This window comes from Ixodes scapularis, unplaced genomic scaffold (assembly GCF_016920785.2).
Source record: "Ixodes scapularis isolate PalLabHiFi unplaced genomic scaffold, ASM1692078v2 PGA_scaffold5__190_contigs__length_132052651, whole genome shotgun sequence".
Lineage (NCBI taxonomy): Eukaryota > Metazoa > Arthropoda > Arachnida > Ixodida > Ixodidae > Ixodes > Ixodes scapularis.
This window is the reverse complement of record NW_024609880.1, coordinates 13,145,392-13,169,186: the sequence shown is the minus strand read 5'-3', so window position 1 is coordinate 13,169,186 and position 23,795 is coordinate 13,145,392. Positions and strand designations below refer to the sequence as shown.

At 45.9% G+C, this 23,795-nt stretch overlaps 1 protein-coding gene across 12 annotated transcripts in view; it reads right to left on the bottom strand.

The window, feature by feature from the left end:
* Positions 1 to 518: 518 nt before the first annotated feature.
* LOC8040572 (choline-phosphate cytidylyltransferase B) overlaps positions 519 to 23,795 on the bottom strand; it is a 53,123-nt gene continuing 29,846 nt past the window's right edge. For 5 of the 12 annotated variants that reach the window (XM_029966824.4, XM_029966825.4, XM_029966828.4 and 2 more), the window contains 2 exons: positions 19,760 to 19,927; positions 18,136 to 19,245 (listed from right to left, as the gene is read on the bottom strand). In XM_029966824.4, coding sequence (XP_029822684.2) covers positions 18,577 to 19,245; positions 19,760 to 19,927 — 837 coding nt within the window. In that variant the 3' untranslated portion in view covers positions 18,136 to 18,576. Of the gene's footprint in view, positions 5,058 to 18,135; positions 19,246 to 19,759; positions 19,928 to 23,795 lie in introns of those variants that run through there. The other 7 variants (XM_040500105.2, XM_040500106.2, XM_040207937.3 and 4 more) reach the window with 2 other exon arrangements.

Below are 23,795 nucleotides of genomic sequence, written 5' to 3'. Positions count from 1 at the left end.
AACTAAACACACACACACAAAAAAAAAAAAAAAAAAAAAAAAAAAAACCTGAGCGAGTCAGGTCGACGTCAGGTCAAAACAAGGACGTTTGGTCAAAAGAAGACAGCGCGAGTCAGGGTGAAAAAGCATATGAAAAAGTACTTGGAGCGCTTTGTACAACGACTGAAGCAAGCATCAACAAACGCGAACGTCTATCGTTGAAAATTTCTTTTTTTTTTTTAAAGACGCGAGACGAGACACATGAACGACGAGAGCGTCAAACGAGAGGTTGCGGGAAAGACTATGCAAAACCAGATGGACGATTGATACAGGGTACTTTTTGTTGGGCGGCCTCTAGCGCTACCTGGCCCATGCATGCTTAATTACGGTTCTCAGTTTAGTTTCGGTTTTAAAAGACGACCAAAATTGGTCCTTTGGCGCAGGCTTGGCGCAGATTGCCCATATTTCGGCAAAATGTAGCAGGATGTAGCAGGGTTAGCCATCACATCACTGAGGAAGTGCAATGACACACTCTGCCATGAAAACACTGCAAGGACAAGTCCTTTCTTTTATTCAAGCATCAAGTAGGAACAGCATACTAAAATCTCCATCAAGACGTGCGCAATGCTCCTCCAGAACAAAGCATATAAATAAGTTGTGACTAAAGTTGAACACTCAATGGTAGGTGCATTCAATTTTCTAGATGTTCTGCACTTCTGTGGACCCTCTACCCGAACCCCAATGCTCTTCAGAAAATAAAGCAATGTGCTTCCATACCCTGGTGCACAGTAATGCGTGAAAATTCCCTTCATAGATTCTATGCTGCCACATGCCATAAAAAGCAGTGAGAAACAAAATAAAAAATGTCACCTTTATTTTAATAGGTCAGTGCACCCATACCGAAATTTATTGCCGTGCCAATATTTTCTCAACGGGTTTTTGCTTGCAATTGTCTATAACCTGGCACAGAGCACAAACGACAGGAGAAACTCCTCCGAAAGAGCCGCCTCACAACTTCCAGCAGTACAAAGGCTTTTTTGCACAAACTTCAATGTAAAGATTAACTGACAATGAGCACAAAAGGGACTCCTAGGGACCCTCAAAGGTTGCTCTCTCCTGTCTGCACTGTAAATTCTTTTTGTGCCAAAGTTCACACAGAGCAGCTGTAAGTGGTGAGGAGGCTTTGTGAAAAAACTTCTCTCACATTTGTTAAGCTGCCACACTTGATTCTCCCACTAGGTGTAGAAACAACCAGCACTGCTAGCCGATGTAACAAAAGCGACTTTTCAGTAGCATGAGGAATATTTAGCAGTAGTGCCTGTTCTTTTGTCGTCGGTTGGTAACGTTAAAGCACAAGGCAGGTTACCAACAAGGAGCATTTGATATTGTTGAGCAGTGTTCGCTGGATCTGCTAGAACTAGGTCATAATGCCCGTGTACCACTAGAGCGACAGACAGAAACAAACGACAGCAACAAGCCTCAAACCAGAGTCTTTCGCGATTTGAGAGGGTTTGTAGAATAAAAGAGGCTATGCTCAAACACGAGCATCATGCACGCAATGGTATCTTTGGCAGGCAATCGCTCGTGCTTACTTCACGAGCACCGAACGACTGAACGCCTGCCAAAGGTACCATCGCGAGCATGCTGCACAGGTTTGAGGCTTGTCGCTGTCTTTTGTTTCTGTCTGTCGCTCTAGTGGGACACGGGCATTAGAGATGTCAAAGGACCTCAGCACAAGTTACTGCATAACCCTACCATAAGCGATGCAGACCAGAAAATGTAATTGCACAAAAATACATAATTCTTTAGAAAAGGAAACTTCCCATGGGGAGACTTAGACAGTCGGAACTGAAGTAATGCACTGTCATTATTGAACATATATTACTCCTTGAAACACATGTACATGCGCACATACACACACACAAAAAAGTTGTAAGCAATGCACACATCTGAGCAAGGCAGTCAAATGCAGTACACAATTTTCGGTTTTGTGCTCCATTTCTTAACATGGCCTACTGCAGTCCTTGTAACATCCATCCTACATCTTCACTAAAAACAGTTTTGCAGAAACCAGGAGCTCCAAGCAGAGGTCTGACCACTAGCTCACTTAACATTGAAACCTTACATGTCCCTATTAGAACGCGAGTTGGTAGAATGCTCGTAAGCACGCCGGGCTTTTGTAAAAGAGAAAAATGCTTGTTGCAGTGAGCGAGCTCTCAAAAGCAAGTATTGTGTGCACCAGTGTCATCACCGAGTTATCACTAGAGCGAAGGCTTTCTTTGTCGAAACATAGTAGACACAAACTTTGCTTTTCTAGAAAGAGGCAGGACAACCAAATTTGTTTCATCTATGCACAGAAGACCACAAAAATGGGCCTAACCTAGAGAACCAATGAGAGCAACCTTTGTACAAAAATCAATGTGTTGTAAAAACCTGTACAACTTTCTCTTGCAACGCCACATATTTGGAGGCACTCAAACAGTCACCTAGGCACTAGCAAAGCTAGAAATAAAAAGTCCCCAAATGCAAACAAAACCTCAAAAGTCGTGGGCAGCCACTCCCATGGAAAACCACAGCTATATGACATTCCCCAAGAGAGTAAAACAAAGCTGTCAAAAATAGCATGCATATCTAAAATTATCGAACCCTATGCAGTGAAGAATTTATGTAGCAGTCATTTTCAATCCCCCCCTGCATGAGTAAAACAAAGGTTATCAAGAACAGGTTTCCCTTTCTAATAATGGACAGCCCGACTGAAGAGTTGCCTAATCCCCGAGTGGCTTCACCACAAGAATGCATAGAGTGGCAGGAGCGTTATAGACATCCCTCATTCATTACAATTCTAGCATCAATCTATTGAGAGAAAGACCTCTGTAACTGGAGCTTCAATTCCAAGGCTGTCAACTAATTGCGCAGAGTGCTGAAAGTGCAATGCACAAAATAGTTCTCCACCGAACGGAAAACCAGAGTGCGATTTCGGTTTCCCCGCCCCCTAGCATCCTTCTCACCCAAGGAAGCTGATCCTCACAGAGGAGGGTGAGGCTTCCTCCTTTCTGGGACAGAAAGGGGGGAATAGGGGAGTGGATTTGTTCTGCCTGCATTAACTTTCAGGGGAACCAATAGATTTTCTAAAGCAAGCTACCCCCTCACAAAGCAAAAGAGAAAAATGGGGTGCACCATTAATCCTTAAAGCTAGAGCTCTGTCTCGCAGCTTGTTTTTGTAATTGAAGATCTCTGATGTATCTTTGTATAGAAGAAACAGTAAACCTTGCCTTAAATCATCGGCACTCCATGCAACTGGGAGCAAGCAAAGCTTTGTCTTTCCCAAAAAAGCAGCTATAGTCCGTTGCAACCTAAGAACGAAGGGCGAGGGTAAGACGGGCCGGGGAGGAGGAAGCAGGCGAAACACTGAAGAGAGAAGGAGGTTTCCCCCTCTCTTCTCCAGCGTTCCGTCTGCTTCCTCCTCCCCGGCCCGTCTTACCCTCGCCCTTCGTTCTTAGGTTGCAACGGACTATAGAGATGTTTTCCTGATATCTTTGAAAATGTTTATTAAGATCCCCACTTCCGTTAAACAGTAGGCCAACGCAACCATGGAAAAAACGTCCTTCAATCAACACCAGTCACGACAGCACCACCTACATCCTATTAAACTTCCGTTGACAACATGCTAGTATATCCGAAAGCTCATTTTTCCTGGAACGGGTGCAGGAGATTACTGATACGTCATCCTTTTCACAAGAAAGTGCATTAAAAACATGAATTCAACCACACTGTAAAACCAGTTCCCAAGCTGAGGGCATGGTCAACCCTTCCCAAAGGGTCCACTCTCTCGTTTTCAAAAGTTTTCCCTAACACCACTTCGATTCTTTAAAACAATGCAGCAGGGTTGCAAACACCGAGACAGGTCGCTCGATTTTGAGCGTGACCCTAGGGATAGCCGACCCGCAACATTTACTATATACTTTAGGAACTTGCCGTCTGCAGTAGCTGAGTGGTAATCATAAATAGGAACAACTCTTGCATGCTTGTCAACGCTAAAGTGAGCTCCGACTCAACAAATGTAAATGTTTACGTTCCTCGTTTGGAGGCGCCTCCATTTTGAAATAAACTCGCAGAACTGGTTCCCTACGTTGAGATGCAAGTGTGCGGGCCTAGGGTGGACACACAGCATGGCAAAATGCTGCGACGCAATCGACCAGATAAAGTCCTATTGGTGCACGCCTGAGTAGCGTCAGCCGACAGCGTCAATGCTGTGCAGACGGTGCAACTGAGGAAAAGAGAAAGAAACAAAACTAAAGAAGTGTAGCGTTTCCATGACACCCAGACCCTGAGCGTCTGCTCCGACCTTGACGAACGCTGGCTTGAACACCGCGCCACAGATCTCTATGGTTCAATGTGTTCATAAAACTGTTATTGCCGCCGTTGAGGCACGAAACTAGGGTCAATGACAAAGCAGTATCTACGTGATTAGGCGCAACCCGAAAACGAGTTTAAAAACAAGCACGTTTTCCGAAGAAAAGCATAGGAAACCAAGCCCGCAACAGGCTACCATTAGCTGCATATCGAGGAGCCATCTGGTGGTGCTGCTTGCCACCAAGCTGATGAGAGGACTTTATCTCGCAGCTACAACGTGGGCAGTGTCCACACCTATACATATCTTACACGTTGGTCCCGACTCCCTAAACTTCTCTTCCAAAGAGAGTTCCCAAGACCGGCTCTTTGAGTCGAGGGAAGTCGAGACGCCGGCGCACGAGCTTAGGGGACGGTTTCTTTAATGTCTTTCCTTCTGTCCTAAGTAAACCCCCCCGTTTGCCTCAAGCCCTGATGAGAGTGCCCAGATTCCTTCCAGGGCCACTCTCCCCTCCTCCCCTTTCCCGCCGTTCCTCTTCCACCTCCTCCTCCTCCTCGTCCTCCGAGAACTCGGAGTTGCAGGTGGCGTCCTTGCCCAGGCGGACAGTCTTGGCGGGCGGAGATCCGGATCGCTCCCTCTCGAAGGACGACGACGGACTGCCTGGCGGACTGCCGGTGGGCGACAGGGCGTTCTTCAGCCGGTCCTTGCTCTCATTCCACAGGTGGTTCTGCAGAGCGGGTGAGAGGGGGGGGTGGGGAAGGAGAGGACAGCGGGGGCACATTCCGGGATTTTAGTCTCGGGCCGCTGAAGCGAGGACACCTGTCGTGCACTTTCAGGTTGTTAGTTCGGAGCAGCGTGCCAAACAGAAGCTCTCGTACGTTATGCAATACGTTAAAAGTGGCACCGTCAGTCTCGCCAGCTCAAATTTACGAGAACAATGCACACTTGGTCAACCTACAGCTACACATGCCGTAATGTCCCGAGAAATCGCCCACCTAAAGGCCAGAGCAAATCGGGTGAAAATGTGGAGTGAGCTAACTTTCGGTGTGCAATCGAGAAAAAAATTAAATGCTATATTTGTATTCTGTGACCTGCTAAACTTGTTTTCACATTGAGGGGCAATGAAGCTGAGACAACTGTGCTTCCCAGTCAGCAAGCAACTACCTGGACAAACTTATGTGGTGAATTAGTGTCGTAGCTTACAAATTCGGCTTTTACGCGCCTGAGGAAAAAATAACGAAAAAAAAGTGAAAGCCGTTTACCACTCCCTGTAACGCCGAATTGGAGTGCAGCTCTTGAGGAGGAGGAGGGGAGGGTACTGAGGGCCACGTGTTCTCGGGGGGGGGGGGGGGGTCACGTGACCCCCCCCCCCCCCCCCCCCGAGGGCACGTGACCTTGGTGGGGTCACGTGGAGGCAAACACGTGCTTCCCCCTCAGAGGTCACGAGAACTCGGGAGGGGGCCACGTGACCTCGGGGTGTCACGTGACTCCCCGGGTCACGTGACCAAAATTTTTCCGCTAGATTTAGCGGGGAAACTTTTTCCGCTAGATTTAGCGGGGAAATTTTTCCGCTAGATTTAGCGGGGAAATTTTTTCCGCTAGATTTAGCGGGGAAATTTTTCCGCTAGATTTAGCGGGAAAAATTTTCCGCTAGATTTAGCGGGGAAATTTTTTCCGCTAGATTTAGCGGGGAAATTTACCCATAACGCACCGCGCGGTTACGCCGACGGCGACGCCGCTCAAGCCGGAAACGGGCGCCTAAGAGCTGCGCTCTAAAAACAGACGTCTACAGCTTGACACACGTCTGTTCGGTTGTTGCGGAACGCGCCGTGGAGAGCCTCAAAGCTTTGTGTCTGGGACTGACCCGCCGCGCGAAAGCGCCAGCACTGTACGTCACTGGCAGCGCGGCGTAGAGCAACGCCGCTTTATCCACGGAGCCCCGATGACAATTTAGGCCTAGCGACGAGTGCGGGAGACTGCACGCACGCCGACAGCTGCCGAGTACGGCACCGAACTAGTTTACTCGTTTTCTAGTCGCTAGCTTTTAGGTATACAAGCAACGAGTACGGCACAGCATAGCGCACGCGCGGCGGCGGCCGCCGAGTACGCCACCGAACGAGTTGACGGGTTTTCCAGTCGCTAGCTTTCGGGTATACGCACTAACTCTTGCTACATATGCTGGATAACTACCAGGTATACAGAATTAAAACAAAATCAGCTTACATTTTATCTTTAGACGGCTAGCGCAACAGAGGTAGGTGCCGCTTGGACTGCGTACTCGCTGAACGAGAACGATCTTGGCGTCACTTCCACATAGCGGCTGATTTCCAGTGTTGCCGGAACCTCGAGCGGCTAGTTTCGGTTTTGTCGGCCGCGCCCCAAACAAAACTTTGAGACGTTGATATCTTTAAAACTACGCACAATAACGAGAAAAAAATTACACCTTGCAACTCAGGGGCGCTAACTGCGCTATTAACAGCCATAATCCCAAAATCGAAAGTATGGACCGGAGTTGCCCTTTAACAGCTCCGCTGCGAAATTGGGGGCAAGTTATCTTTCTGGGGTGGGCATCTTTGGGGATATTATGCTATGTTACTTGGGCTTTGCGACGCTGTATATGTATTTGTTAGCCCTCGGGAGTTGCTACCTATAGCATCCAAATCTATATTTGCGGTCACTTCGCTCAAAATGCATAGCGTGAGAAAATTTTGTAGGAAGTGCTCGGCAGTGCTGGAATAAATGCAGTAAATCAAACTCCCTTAATCTCTTCTTATATGTGAAGACAACTTGAAACCTCCCACAATTACTGCTTGCTTTAATGCGAGGAGACACCAAGGGATAATGTAGACTTTCAATATATTTGGATGCATATTCGTACCCTATCTTATTTAGTGCTAAATAATAAAGACATTGACACCAAGTGTGGGGCCATTTATGACACAGAACCCTTTCCCGGAACATTACTTGGAATGGCCTGCGAATCTTACTTGGACTGTCTCTCAAACATACAAGAGATTAATAAAAGGAAGCAAAAATAATTCAATAAAACTTTGGTTTGGTCTAGTAGGTTCACATAATTTAAAAGGTTAAAAGTGCAAACTGAGACACGAACGAAACAAGAAACACGTATGACAAGGTTAAACCCTACTTACGTGTTTCAGTTCACATTTTCGGCCGTTTAAAAATAATTCTATTACAAAACAATGGTGATGAATGAAACAAAGCATTCAACTTCATGTTAATTTGATCAACAAGTGTGCACTGCAACATACAAGCTGTTATATGTTCTTTTTACGCACACCTAGTCATCAGCAAAATCTCATTTATACGAGTCAGCATGGCTTCAGAAAGTCACTGGTGACAGCAACTCAAATCCTTCGAATTAATCCTAACTAATGCTCTCCTTACTATGCCTTCATGCGTGTTGACAAGCTTGGATCACTATCATAAAGTAGGTATCACCTTCTATACCATCAATACATTTTCGTATTCATTCATCCCATGCACATCAAATGGCTGGAACTGCCTTCCCTCTCCCATTGCCACGATAATTATCCAATTACAAATGACAAGAATCAGTTGTGCGGAACACATTTTCCGATGTCGCCGGTCCCCTCTTCAATGCCTGGCCTCGAAGGTGTGCAAAAAATTTGCAGTTTTATTTCTATCCATGGATCAAACCGTCATGTGCAGAATTGTATTCCACGACGAATGCAAACTTCAGCCTCAGCCTTCCAAGCATACAACGCATGTCAGCAATGCCACATCCTCCTTTTGTACCCCCTTTTCTTGTTTTGGAAACCTTCACAGCTGGCAAAACCTTCTAACACCACCTCACAGTCCTCTATACTGTCTCTACTGTTCTTTTTTTTGTTGTTGTTTTCTCTTTCTACGGTCGAATTGTGTGGCCGGCGGAGCTTGCGGCAAAGGTGTTTGGCAGCGAGATTTTACATCTTTACACGGGTATTTGGTGCGGTACCCCAACCACAACTGTTAGCCAAACATGCATTAAAGGGATACTACAACGAAATTTTGAAGCTTATTTTTTGGTCTACACGTGTTCAAAAAAGCAGTATCACATCGGACACTCCAATATCTTGTTAAAAAAGACACGAAAAGAAATTTTAAAACGAATGAAACGATTAGCAAAGAGCACCTGGTAGATGTCGCTAAAGCCTCGTTTGTAATGCCCGTCTAGGAACCTTGACAGGTGGTGACAATAACCGTCTCGTTTAGAATTATACATGCTTTGAATGACGTCATCCCGACAGCTCTACGGCCAGAACAAGAGAAGAGGGGAGGGAGAACGGCACTTTCTCCCTCCACAAGATTATAGAAGATTAACCCGTCACTTAAAATTCACACAAGAGCAGATTAGCGGTTAGTTGCGGTGGCCCCGATCGCTAGCGTGCTTAGACTGCTTCAGTGGCTGGAACAGCTAGGGCATCCTGACGACGTCAGCCTCACCGCAGCTTTGCTCATCTCAAGACAAACTATGTCACAATTATGCTAGATGTGACGTGCTCTCCGCTGGCTGCCCTCCAAGCGCTTGCCAGAGTGGGCGATTTATAACAATAAATACAGTCAAGCTCAAAATACAAACGTGTGATTGTCGTTTACGGATATCGTAGATCATGTTCAGCTTATTTCTGAACATGACAAGTATATTTCATATTTCATTGAAGTATCCCTTTAAGAAAATTGCTATAATTGGATAGCTGCATATTTCACACAAAGGAGAACAAATTTTCAATTTACTGAAGGTGATTAACAGGCTTTCCATTAAATAAGAAATTCCACCTAATTCCCTGCTTGAACCACCATTGTTTTTGGTTTGCATTAACAACATAACTATCAACATTGGTGGCTGTTTGGACTGTTTGTAGACTGCTTGAAGATTGTAGATTTCAAGAAGCTCTTTCTGTCATACTTGACTGAGCTAAAAAGAAATAGCATATGAACCTTAATTATGATAACAGCTGTGATGACAATCTCATGAAGTAAAAAAGAAAGGAGTTTCATTACACTTTTGAAAGACGACATATGCAAAGCAAGGATAAAAATTGAAGGATATGAGACCTGCACTTAATGTATAATGAACTGATTCATTAACTGGAAATGACCCTCATAAAAGCCAGAGGAACTTTGCTTAGACTGGGATTGAACTTAAAATTGCAGATTCAGACACTAAACTACCAAGATAAGTTTTGTTACACCCTAACTAGAATGTGTTAACCCAGTCGGGTACCCTTTCACCAACAATGGTGGCAAACTGGAAGGTACCAAAAATGTAGCTGCTCAGTTTGTTCTTAACTTTTGCATGCAATTGTCATTGACGGGATAAGTTGGAAGAACTCGTCCATTCACGTTGCAGATGAGAGAAAAAATCAATATATTAAACAATTCTTGTGCATAGATTCACTCTGTTTAAGACATTCTTCATTACCTCCAGCAATTCAACACAAAAACCAACCTGAACATGATACTCCTAGTCATCGTGACAGCTGCCAATCATTTTGGGGCAGCTACGAAATTTCACTTCAGCTAATATTCAGCAGGAGTGACTGTGCATTTTCGTTTGATCAGCTTTTTACCCCTGATGATAGTGCACTAAAATCAATAAAGAGATAAATAAATAAATGAACTGAAGTGCTTTCAAACAACTGGAAAACAAGAAAAATAAAACCAATGATGCAACTGAAAAACAAATGCAAAGACGTGACTGGTTCTATAGTCATCTCGGAGCAGCAAAATACACTGTTGGAGCACAAGCAGACTCTTCATTCCACTGCAAATACTATTTCAAGTTTAATGCATTGGCCTGACCAAATAAAAAAAATGGGTAGGCTTGTGTATACGACACGGCCGAAAGTTTTAGGCTTGACAACATTAACGTGCCGAGTCTAGTGATATAAAATGCACATATTGAATCTAACATTTATTTGAATGTAACAAAATTAATGCAATGGAACAAAAGTATCAAATATAACACATTATGTTTTGTCTCTTCTTCATCCTCATCTATAAGCGCTACCATAACCTTGACATCCCAATACCAACTAGCCCAGCATTCAGCATTGTTAAGTCAAATTTATTTGTTGTCCAAAGAATCAATGGAACAAAACAAATATTTAAACGAGGTAAACTTATACTACTGAATGATACGCAAGAAATGAATGACACAAAATGTCAAGACACAACTCAGGAGAATTCAATCTCAAGTCCCACATCACACAGGTAATCAAAAGAAGTGCAGGTGGAAACGTGAGTTACATTTATCTTCGGAGACGAAACTAGTCGATGGGCACACGCCATTGATTATGGGACGATGGTAGGAGAAATACGGAATATATCGTAGCGTATCTGCGACGAAGTAGCCTTGCGCCTTCCCGAGCGCTGACCGACGGGTATTGCACTGCCTCCGGAATTGGCTACACAGTTCGCGACTGCGGCAGCAGACATTTCACGACAGAAGAAAAAGGATTGAAAATTATTTTATTTTGGGGATCGTAACAGATAAAGACTTTTGAGTGGCTGGTTGGGTGTACATAGCCACAGACTTACATTAGTGAGAAACGCTGTCAGTGTGATGGCACGTCACAGCGATCTACGGGGGGCTCATTCCCATTTCTGTGAAACTTGTTATCATCTACTGCAAAACATATATGGTAATTGAATTTCAGAGGTAAGTTCTGCAGATCAGGGATATCTTACACGTGGATCGTCGTAAAATTACCAGAGACAATGGCGATGACAAAAAAAGACATAATGAACTTACACCAGCGCACTTGCACCCTCACATTTTGTTTGTTACATGTGGAGATTCATGATGGTAAAAACGTCCATATGGAGTATGAATAGGCCATAAAATACAGCTAAACTTATTAATGGTATTCCATTAATAAGTTTTTTTGGTATTTGTACCCAAAACAGGAGTTTGTAGCGGATTCCTGCGTTTTTGTCCACGATCTGCACGCTCGAAATCAGTTCCCGTGGAGGCAAGTGTGTAGCGGGTTCCCGCGTGTTTATTGCACCATAAAACTTGCCTCTGCTGCGTCCGCGATTTGCGGTATTCGTTCCCGTGAGATGCGAGTTCTCAGTGGGTTTGCGCGGGTCCTTTTCACCGTGAAATGCGAATCTGCTGCGTCCGCAACTTGCGGTATCCTTTCCCGTGACACAGGAGTTCGTAGCGAATTCCCACGCGTTTGTCGCATCATGAAACGGTGCCCGCGATCTGCAGTATCAGTTCCCGCATCACGTGGTTTGTAGCCGGTGCCAGGGCGTTTATCATCAATTTTTCATAAGGTTTTGCTGTGGCACCCCCAAAGATAGCCCACCCCATGTTTTTCACCATTTACCTCTTCATTTTGGGTGGGCGTTCTTTTGGAGCTTTACGGTATTGTATGATAACACCTTTATAATTTATAATTAGTTAATTTTGAAGATGGGGTAGTTTCATTTCATGCCTGGCACGTGGCATTAATCCAACATTCTTCCAAAGAAGTACACAGTGGCAAAATAACTGTTTGTGTGCAGAGTTGAACGCATGCCACCCAATCTTGAAAGTGGGCCAACTTTTCGCCGTATAAAGATTCGCGTTGTTGAAGTTACAATACATTTCTTGCTATTCTATATCAGTTTTCATTTTTTTCAATGGCACTTTGAGATCGTCAGGCACGTCGGATTGTATTTCTGAGTCCTAGCAAAAGCTAGGCAAGAAGCGCCCCAATCATTAAAAGGAGCAGTTTCAGGAAGCAAACAACGTAAATGTATTTCAGGGATCATAGATCCTCGTATCCATAGGTGTATTTCGGCTAAAATGAATGCAGCTTCAAGTTCATACATCTTAGAAAAAACTAGCGCTATTTTATTATGCACCTACCTGAGGAGGGCAAAATGCACCAGACAGGAATCACAGACCACAATACTTTGCACACAGAAATCAAAATGTAAACATTGTTCCACAAATTGCACCTATGAAATACTCCCAACACTGGGAAAGTGTTTTTTTTCCCTCTTCATTCATTACTATCAGTCATGTGCGGATAGTGGATTTTGTATTCGAAACAAATTCAAAGCCAATAGAGGTTTTGGCCGGTTATTTTCTAATCGAATGTCAAATAGTTTCTCTAAGCCTTTCACTACTGTTGCAGCATGCTTGAACGAAAACAGAGCTAAACTCTTGAAGGTCGTTCCCAAGCGTCCACTTGTTCATTTACAAGCCAATTTTAATCTTATATTTCTGAACTGTGACCTCAGAAAGTCTGATACGACGGATATGATAAAATATCAAACCCATAGAGATACCTACACCTGATGAGTGGATTTACAATTCCTTGCTATATGCAAAAATTCCTACTTCAATCTCAAATTTGAAAAAAAAAAAAAAAAAGAATCACAAATAATGAACGCATGTTATGTTGCCAGGGCATCTCTGCCTAATATATAGTCTTGCATAACAGCCACAGTTTAATTTTGAACATTTTACTGCAATGTGGTGTACTTTGATATGACCAAAGCTTTTTATAAAATAAACCATCAACTGTCGAGTAGACTTTCTAGCTACAGTCTGTCCACTAAGTTGTACTGCCATCTGTTCAATAGCTATATATCTCATCGAGTGAAACTTGTGCAAGTATCAGGTCAATTGTCTGCTCCTTTTTTATCTACCTTTAGTGCTCCCCAAGGAAGTATCCTCGGTCCTTTACTCTTTTAACATTTCGTGAATGATCTCGCTTCTTGCATTAAATGCATGCAGTTCTTATTTGCCAATGATGTTAAGATGTTTAAACAGTTGAAGTGGTTGAAGTTTGTGAATGTTTTCAGCGTGATATAGAACCTTTTTTGGTGTGGTGTATTTCAAAAGGCCTACGCTTAAACGTATCAAATATAAAAGTCATGCATTTTTCTAGCAAGCGTGAAATTCGGAATTTTTCGTATACATTCAGTTTCACTTACTGTAAACAACTTACTTTTCGCGGGCTCAATATTTCACAATTTAGGTAAAAGCTAAAGTTTGGGAAAATTCGCAGGTTTAAATTTTTGTGATGCGGGAAGGTCTCAGTATAGATTCCAATGTGTTTACATTTTACCGGAATTGTTTGCGGGGCCTATTTTTCGCAAATTGTAAGCGATTTGCAAAAACCAGGTCCTTGCTAAAATTAAGTCGTTTACAGTATATTATTTCTGTTCGGGTTGTCCGTGATCCAAAGTTTTTATGGATATTGCAATTACGTAATTTCAATCATCATGCAACTACAATTACAGATGCTTCCTTTACAGTTCTGGGAAGCATTACGCGAATAACACTCAGTTTCTTTAAGCCATTTTGTTTTCTACATCTCTTTTCTTCAATGGTGAGTAGCCATGTCCAATGTGCCTTAACTGTATGGAAGTGTATTGGAGTGACTAATTCAAGTGTAATTGAGCATGTTCAACCTAAATTCATTTGTGTATTGTTTGATAGTTATTTTCAACCAAATTATTTCTAGTTACGAAAGAATTTGGGTCTTAGTGAGATTGGACACATTGCACGAGAGGACGACGATCCGTGGACTGATGTTTCTGTATAGGATTGCAAACATTACAACTGATTCACCAGCGCTAATAAGTCACGTCTACTTGCGTGTTCCTCGTAGGTCAGTAGACTTTACTATTTGTTTTATCCTCCCAGTTTATATCGCTCAGCACCCATGACATGCCCTCAATTGAAGTACAATCCTTTAGAAGAGATTTGTGGGAATATTAGCCTAGATATTTTTGATGAAGAGCGTAAATTCAGAAAGTGTGTTAGTATCATTGTTTTAACCTAATTTCCCATTTTTTTACCGTGTCCAACAATTTTGACCACTGTCTGGCATTGATAAGTGCACCACTAAGGAGGTGTCAAGCTGTTTGTGGGTCACTAGAAATAAATATAATAAAGAAATCAAAACATTCACAATGTTTTTCTTTTTTTTTTTAAGAAATAGACTAGGCACACACATGCATCACCTCGCTTTGAAAGTGTGTTTTCTTCCCATGCACACAATTGCGATATCCACACTTTTCCCAAGTTGTTGATCGTGGCAGGTTACCCCGTTGAGTGTGCATCGCACCGAGCACCGGTGCACTGCACAGAAGCAACACCCACAGAAGCGAGCTCCGCAGGTAGCCCTTCTCCGCAGTGTACTGGTGCTTGCAAAGAAGCACACTCAATGGGGTAACCCGCTACGATCAACACTCCCAAAAATACAAATATCACAATTCATCTTGAAGCGGATGTCGAATAGTGTATTATTTGAAAGTACTATTAGCACAACACAATTCCAAACTACTATTCACACAACACTAGCTGCTACGCACATTTGAGTGACCGGGTCGCAGAGCATGCATACTACCAAAAAAAATAATGTGTAATGTGCTTTTCTCGTAAGGTGATCAAGATTTATAGTGGTCAGGATTCAGAGAGCAAAGATGTAGGCATGTGCGAATAGTGGTTTTTAAGTTCGAAGCGAATACGAAGCGAATATTAATTTTTCTCGAATAATTTCGAAGCGAATAATTCGAATAGTTGAGGGAAAAAGTGATTGGAAATCGAACACCATAATAAAATGCTGACCATTTATTCTCAACACAAACACACGAAAGTCAATAAACCTCTGCTGAGGAGGAAGAGTCAGGCGTTCTCATGCAGAAACACAAGCTGCTGAACATGATCAGGTAGCAGAAGCTCCCTCTTGCAGTTCACAATGGCTCCCGCAGTTGAAAATAACCTTTCACTCGTCGTCTGTGTTGCTGGGATTGACAGATACCTAGGGGCAACGCTGACCAGAGATTGATATAGGTGGTTTCCCTTTGACTTCCACCACACCAGAGGGTCTTCAGTGCGTCCTAGGAGAGGGCTCTTCAAATACTCGGCTGCCTCGTCTGCGCCTTGTCGGGCCTGTCTTGCGACATGCGGCAGAACTAAGACTCGAAAAGACACCCCACACGGAGTCTTCCGGCAAGTACCCCAGGCCTGTGCTAGTTCCAGCCGTTTCATCATGGAGGTCATTTTTGACATGCTGTCTTCCACAGCTTTTGACAGGAGACTGCGTGCCCATTTTGTTTTTCATTTTCTTCAATGTAGCAAATGTCATTGAACCTAGGGTCCACCAACATGGCCAGCGCTGGAAGGCGCGACATCTTCAAATCCGGGAATCTTGCCCCGATGCTTCGTAGCAGGCTCGAGGCAAGTGATGCTGCCTCATCAGTAGAGTGTTCAGTCAGGACAAGCCTGGAGCAGTGCAGCAGTGGAATGACTTGTGACAGCGTTGAGTAGCTGTCCCCTGACAAATCAGTTGTTGCTTGCTCAAGGGGCTGCAGGACCTTCACTGCTCCACTCATGAGCTTCCACTCACTTGAATTCAGGTTTTCAAAAGTCTCACATTCAGAAAGCTCAACCGTGACAGGCACACGAAGTTTCATGAGCCTGGCCATCATGGCATGCTCATTATTCCAGCGTGTTGGCACATCCTGCACAACTTCTAGTGGATCTAGTTGCATGTTCTTTTGGATCTCCATAAGGCGTCCACGGGCCTTCGCACTTCTCTTGTATCGGCCCACGATGGCTCTGGCTTTAGCACGGAGCTCCGAGAACCCCGCTACTTCTTTCTATCACTGACGCACAACTGGAGAGTGTGTCCGAAACACTGCACGCCCCACCAGGGCGACCTCGCCATCGCAGATGTGAAGTTCCTCCCGTTATCGGTTACGACGTAGATTGGCAAGTTACCTAATGCTGGGAGCTCCCACTCTTCGATGACGCTCTCGATAAACCATACCAGGTTATCGGCCGTGTGGGAATTGCTCATCTCCGTGCATGCCAAAGCGTGCACATGCTGCCCGAAGTCTTTGTCCGTCACGTGGACAGTCAAACAGACGTAGCTGTTGTTCGCGCGCGATGTCCAGCCATCCGTGATGAGGGAGTAGCACTCCGCACCTCTGCTGAAAATCTCCAGCAACTTTCTCTTAACTTCCTTTTTCTTCGACTCGTAGAGGTTCGGGATAACTGCTCGTGAAAAAGTCGTCTGCGACGGCACACTGTAGACTGGCATGGCAAATGCCACCATGTCAACGAAGCCTCCTTCTTCAACGACGCTGTATGGGTGCATTCTGCGAGCGATGAAGTTAGCAATTATCGTCGTCATGTGCTTTGCTCTTGGTCTTGTTGGTTTCATCTTCTGCTTGAAGCTGTCGGCTACCAATGGCTGCCTCGGCGTACTCACGCTCTTGAGCTTGGCAGTATTTTTGCGTGCTTGACGTTCTTCCATGTAGGCCTGATACACATCCGGGTGCCTCTTTAGATGGGACACTAAGGTGGTCGTTGTACCCGTTGGAGTCTTGAGGATTGCCTTGCCCTTGATGCATCGAGCACTAGTCACCGGTGAGATCTTTAAGAAATAGTTCCAGATCGGGTTGCGGTGCACAACGCCATCACTTTCGTCGTCCACGGTGGCCGCAGCAGCCACGCCAGCTATTCAATCCAGCTTCTACAGTGAGCAAATGGAAACCTAGCAGTACAACAAGAGTACGCCGAGCACATTCTGTCCGCCGCAAGAAACACAAGCAGAACGGACTTCCCAGTTCAGTGGTTCACTTTCGTTTCGTTCTCGGTCACGGATATGACTTTGTTCCCTTTTTCTTTTTCTTCCTAATGTTGATGCCCATGCGGCTTTCGCTAAAAAGAAAAAAACCGCTCGACGCGACATTTCGAAGGCGTCGCGATACCGAAACCGAAACTATCGGAAGCAGCCTTGCGTCCGCTATTCGTTAGTGCCGAATACTTCGAAAATTGCGAATATAAGAAATCGGATCGAAGCGAATATCGAATAATGTACAATTCGTTCGAATATTCGAAAAAACCGAATATTCGCACATGCCTACAAAGATGTAATGCAACACATATGAAGCAACAGACAAAAATGAAAAGATTATGTTTCAGCACATGAACCCAACAGCTAGCAAGAAATCACCACCTTGAGATAGACCCTCAATTTTGCGCTCTCGAGCTAGAGGGAAATCATTTCTGTATGTCTACTTCCGATTTCCTTACGAATCTCACTTAATTCGCAAAGCAGCAAGACCGCAGAAAAGAATATGACCGTTTTCAAAGTCATAATTCCTGTTTAAACAGTTTCTGTAGAACAAAGCATGTGCTCATTTAACAGCAAGTACAACAGTTTGTTTATGAACACATTTTAATTAGTTTTTGCCACCTATTGGACCAGTCACCCCATCCTTCAATACTTCTGAACATGCCCTCACCTTAGTTGACCCTAAAACCGAAGTTAAATACTGTACAAACTTGAATCATCCCCAAGCTATGTCCAACAAAAACTTGCACACATGCTACATTTAAGTCCTCTTTAGACCATAATCACACATTACCAGTGCACACTATTGGCTTACTAAATATTATTTTATTATTTTCTCACTGCACTTTTTTTATAGTTTATTTTAATTTGTATATTGGATATGACATTGTATTATGGTTCCTCCATGTACATTCACCCGTGCAGTTAAATTATGCTCACCCTATATTTTTCTGCGAGTTGCTGTTTGTTCTTAAACCGCCCCACCAACCAACGTTTCATCTTCAAACAGGACTAAGCAGAATACTAAAGTTCTTCATGGAAGTATTACTAAATGTTAATCCCCAGGCAGGAAATCCTCCAGACAGCAAAGCCAACCAAGCGGGTTGCGTGCAGGCTGCGGCGCAGTCGAGCCGTGGCTTCGAGCTGTCAGCCGAATCTCGCAATGGCTCCGAGTCAAGAGGGCCGAAATTCCCAAGTCGCAAACTTTATTTCAGTGACAGTGCAAAGAGTACCGGAGCATGACCTGGTCATGGTAAGGTGGACGGCTGCGCCTTTCCATGACCACTGCTCTTGTCATCCTTGCCCCGCAACTGCAACAAATTTCGCAAAATCAGAAAAAGAGACGCTCTTGCGGTCTGCAACGGAAAGAAAGGCGAAAAGCGCATGCAAAGGCGTCTATGCATGACTAGAACGAAGGCCGGAGCCTCGACGACGAGAGCGCCTCCGGAGTTCCCTCGACACTCTCAAGTCGGCGGCCTCGCGACTAGACGCACACACGCTGAAATGTCGCGACGCCACTCCCATCCGGCAAACAACGAGCGAACAGAACCGATGGAGACTGTAGCACATCCAAGACACACTCTTGTGACGTCTCCCACAACCAAGATTTGAACGCCTTGAGGCACCGACTCAAGCATTCTCTTCTTTTTTCCCTTTTCTTTCCCGAGGCATAGTCCCTCCGCTAGTTGCACTGGCCTCGTCTTTTTCTACATCGATGCCGTCCTCAGACTTGACTTTTGGCTCCTTGAACCGTTTCACTCCGTCCAAACGATCTTCGGGACGGGCTTCAAAAAGAGCCGAACTTGCCGGCGGCTCTAAGGACGCGGGTGGTTGAGGCCCGGGCGATCGAGACGTTGCGGGTTGAGGCACGGCCTGTCGAGATTCGGACAGCTCGGACACGGACGACTGAGGCGCGGCACTCCGTCCCGACTCTGAACCGTCCGCACCCAAAACAAAGGAAAGAGCTGGGACGAGCTCCGATTCGCCACAGGTGCAGTCTGACGCTGGCAAAGTCTCGCTGGCACGAACCGCCGGCGCGTCCTCCGCGTCGCTCGTCGACACCTCGAGCTCCAAGAGGCCGGGGACGCGGACGGCGGCCTCGGCAGACGACGAAGACGTCACACGCGGAGTGTTGAGACGGAGGCACGCTGCGGAGTGGCCCCCGGGCTCGAGGGGGCGCGCCCTGGCCTTGGGCGGCGGGCGAAACAGATTGCACACTTCCCTGTACTGCCGAGTGGAGCCCGGAGGAAATTCGGCGCCCTCCGGATCTGCCAGCCGAGTCCCTTCCAATTCAGAGTCCTACGAGGAGGGCAGAGAGAGAAACCGCCCTTCAGGGACGCCGGCCTCCTTCTTTCTCGGCACCCTCCGCGGCTCTCTCGCTTCCATGCGTCCTCACTCGTCCCATTTCTCCTCGGAAATTCCCGACGGCAAAAACAGTGCGATTCGACACTTGCCGCGCCAGAGTGGAACGTTGATAGAACGCTGAACGGATCGTCAAGAATTGAAAATGCCGCCGGGGCATGGACGACGGACGAGACGGACGTGCAAACCCACGACCGACAAAGGGGTAGCGCAAAATGAAGTCGACAAGGCTTCTGACGGCAGAACAACGGTTTGCTTGGATCCCATTCATTTGCCGCACGCATCCAAAAGTGTCCAATCGTCGTCGAGAAGGCCCGAGGACAAGGAGGACGGAACAAAGCGTGGGAGGGAACAAAGCTGCAGCCTAGCACAGTCGCACAGAGCGTCACCTTGCACCGAGCCCCCGCGGTAAGCGAGACGTCGGAGGAGACGGAGTGGAGGCGGTACTCACGAGTCTGCCCTCCCTGCCGAAGAGCTCGAGAAAGTTGAAGATGAACTCCCTCGACCTGTCCTCCCACTTCTGGATGAACTCGTGCCGTTTGCCCTCAAAGTTCTCCACCAGCTGCTTGCTCTTGTCCTTCAGCTCATCCATCTTGTTCTGCAGCAGGAACTTCTTCTCCTGCAGAGACAATAGAAAGCGTATTCTAAGAGCGTCGTCCGACCCAAGTCGAAAGATACAAGAAGCCGAATAATGCAAACATTAAAAATTCCAAACTCGTATTAAAAAAAAAAAAAAAAAAAAATATTGGCATTCTTTTTGGCATTTTTTATAGGCATTCTAAATGCGTTTGGTAGGTCTTTGCTCACATCCGTATGAAGCCGGTGTGTTGCGCACGGTACACACCGCGCAGAAACGCTTTTTCGTTGACTCCGGTTTGCCGCCGTGTAATGGCTACCGGTTTCCCGTCGGTACCGATCTTCCCGCTTTTGTTCTACGGCTGCGTGCCTCACCCCTCCCTCTTTGCCTCTTCACACCCGCCGCAGTTCCGGGCTCAATGAAGCCCGACGTAAAACCAGCAAGATGGAACCTTTGTAGCATGTATGACCCACTTTGCTACCGCTGAGCACACGCCGAGGAAAGTCCCCGCTCCTAGAGCGGTCACCAACTGCACGCAGAGTACGGAATCGGCGAACAAAAGTTCCATCAAGGCTGCAACGTGCCCTCGGACATGTTCAATAGCATTTATGTGTATGTTTTGACCTTGAAGTGCCAATTATGATGTGCGCAATTATCTTGTATTTGGTGTCCTTTCCCATAGAGTCCCTCATAGGACTGGCGATATTTTAAATTAAATACAAAAAAATAAATAAAGTGCCAAGAGCTGGCACTCTAGATGCTATGAATTCAGAGAATCGGCGGCAGGATGGCCATCATAAAATACTTTTCGTGTAATGCTCGTCAAATTATGAGGCGCGAGAAAATAAGCAACCTTCTGCGTTAAGTAATGTTTTCAGACTCTTTTTGTTCACGTTTTGACCATTGAAAATCACGGCAGAAGAGCCCAAGCATGCACTTGATCTCGTCGCGTTGCCACCTCCTTCCACACAATAAAGTTTGTCCGCTAAAGTCGCTGTCGTCGTGGCAACGAAGCGTTCGCTGAATGGACACACGCACAAGCGCAGACTGAATTCGGTGCTGGCTACGCTTCCAAACAAACTGCACTACACTTGGTTGACCCTCGCTTCGCTACGGTGCAAACACATTATAATTTCGGGCTCAAGCTGTCGGCAATCCTCGTCGGAAACGCCGAGGGTTTGCAAAGTGACTGCTTCCTGCCCTGGATAGTGACCATAGCAGACGGAGTTTTACAGCGGAGCTGTTAGGGGCTAGGTTCCCCAGGAGCGTGTCCGATATGTCAACACAAACCTACCTGGACAGCCACGGCCATCTATAAGCGACGGTGGCAAGCACACAACCAGTATGGTTTCCGCCGTCGCGCGTAGATGGCGCCAACCTTTCCAGCTATAATAGAAGAATGGATAGTTGGGCGTGTTGGTGGGAATTCATCGTAGGAAACAGCGCGAAAAACATATGACGATGAGGAAGAAACACAAAGTGTATCGAGTACAGCTCCGCTGGTCTTCCTTCTTCACGATAGTGGAAAGGCTGAACATATTTTTTTGTCTGTGGGAAGAATGGAGGTGTGGCGAGATTAAGTCGGTGATTGGGCCCTTTTGCTGTGCTTTTCAACGAACGAAATGTGAACAAAGAGATCAAAACAAGGACTTAATGCGGACGACAGATTTTCCCCAGCACCTAATATTTCGACGAGACTTACCAGAAGAGCATGCTTTTAGCTCAGAACCTGGACACACTGACAACTGAATGAGGGGCTCGGCAAATGCCATGCAATTAATTTTGTAAGACAGTCTTTGTCTCTAAAAAAAAATTGAAGAGTGAAAAAAAAAAAAGATTGCAGGAAGATTTCGTGGTGGATTCTTCGGGATCGCGTTAGCATGACCGTTGGGAAACGCTAACGCTGACCCCTTCGCTTTTGTCTTTCTCTTTCGCTTCCTTTATTCTTTGCTGCCTCTTTTTGGCCTCCTTACGGGCCCGGTATAAGCGTTTACCAAAGGGGGATGTGTGCGGCGTTTCCCAAGGGTCATGCTAATGGATTCCAGACAATGTCGGGATGCGACAACCATTCCCCCAGATATTCACGCACAGATTGTAGCCAAACCACTCCCCCGCAACGTGCGCCCCACACATCGCACCAATCAGAGGAAACAAGTCTGCACCCTACGCAAGAAGTACAAAAACGACCCCTGAGTCGTGTACATAGATGCGGCAGAATATAGACACCACGAGGCCTTCGCCGCAATCGCAGTTCGCAACAACTCCAACAACGCCCCACTAGATTCATCGCAGTCCGGACGCCCAACCGGAGCTGGCGGAAGAGGCGGCGATAGCGCTGGCCCTAACGCTCAAACCTACCCCCACAAGCAATCATTACTGATTCTAAAACCGCTCTCTGAAATTTCACCGCCGGAAGCACATCACTCCGCAATCCCAAGTCCAACTCGTCTGGATGCCCGCGCATTCTGTGCTCGAGGAAAATGAAGCGGCCAACGACCTAGCCCGGGAACTTACAGCTTGGCCGGGCCCGTATTCCTACTGCAGAGCCTGGTTTGTGCGAGACCGTCTGATCGGACATAACATCACAATCTATCACCTTCTCTCTCACCAGATCTATCTGCAGGCAAACAAATCCCTTAGCTTTGAACGATCCCACATCTGGTGCCAACTCCAGATGGGAGTTTTCCCCAACCCGACCACAATGACCTATATCCACCCCAGCCTTTATCCAACCTCGGTGTACCCTATACGGGGGCGCCCGGGCCAACCTGACCCACATGATCTGGGCATGTCCCCAGGATCCCTTCCCCGAAATTCCTTCCGAGGAGAGGTGGAAGGCCTCGCTTCGCAGCCCCGACCCGGAACCCTATTCCTCTCGACCCATTTCCTCAATGAATAAAGTTATTTCTCTCTTTCTCCTTTACATTCACCATCCTCCTACACACTATATGATATTTGGCTTTCCGCAAAATTTGCGGGAAACTAGAGTATAAGCGAGCTTCGTTCACATAATGGTCAACCCATAGATACTGCACGACATTAACCGCCAGCTTTTTCCGTTCTTTTAGAATCGAAGGGCTGTAATCAGAACCACTTATGTGGTGCAGAACGCTCGTTCCGGATGCTAACATAGGCAATAAAGTTTCATGTCTACAAATTCCTTTTCAAAGTAAAATGTGGAAATGTGCTGATGTCGCGTTCGCACTAACAGTGCTGAGCAACATGTACCTGCCAGTAGCACCGTCTGTCCAAGTCAACACAACATAAACCCAAGAACAAAGTATAAACTGTCGGGAGGTTTATGTGCCAAACTGACGGGGTGCACCTGGCACACAGTGGCGATAAACGAGACTTTATTTACACCACCCAGGGATATTTCGTCGTGCAGCCGAAACTGGCTTCTGTCGAAAAAAACATACTACGCACAGCCTCAAAATTAGAGTTTACATGCATCAAACTCACGAAGGTGAGCTGGCACTCCTTGGCGAAGAACGGAGGTTTAACCCTTTGACGGTCGTCGCCCTACATGTACGGCAACGATTGCACATTTGAAGGTGCCCGCTTAAACACAAAGCTGCATGCACCGCGGAAGGTGTTGCTATTTGTGATGTCTTTGGGGAACTATAAACATTATATTCGCGTAGTGTTTCGCTTCGCTGGGCTATTTATGATTTTCAAATTAGACGATCCGCGCACGTGATGCTCACTTTGCGTACTGGTTGCTCCGGCGGAAGTGCCAATGAGAGCATTGGCTTCCGATTCACACTTCCGAAGGAGAAACTCCGTAAAGCACCTTCGGTTAGGAATCCAAAGACACTGGAATGTCGTGCGTGTAAACGCGCCAAAACGAAAACGGATGGAAGAAAGGTGACAACTTTTCGCCGCCAATATTTCCGTTTGATGTTTCTAA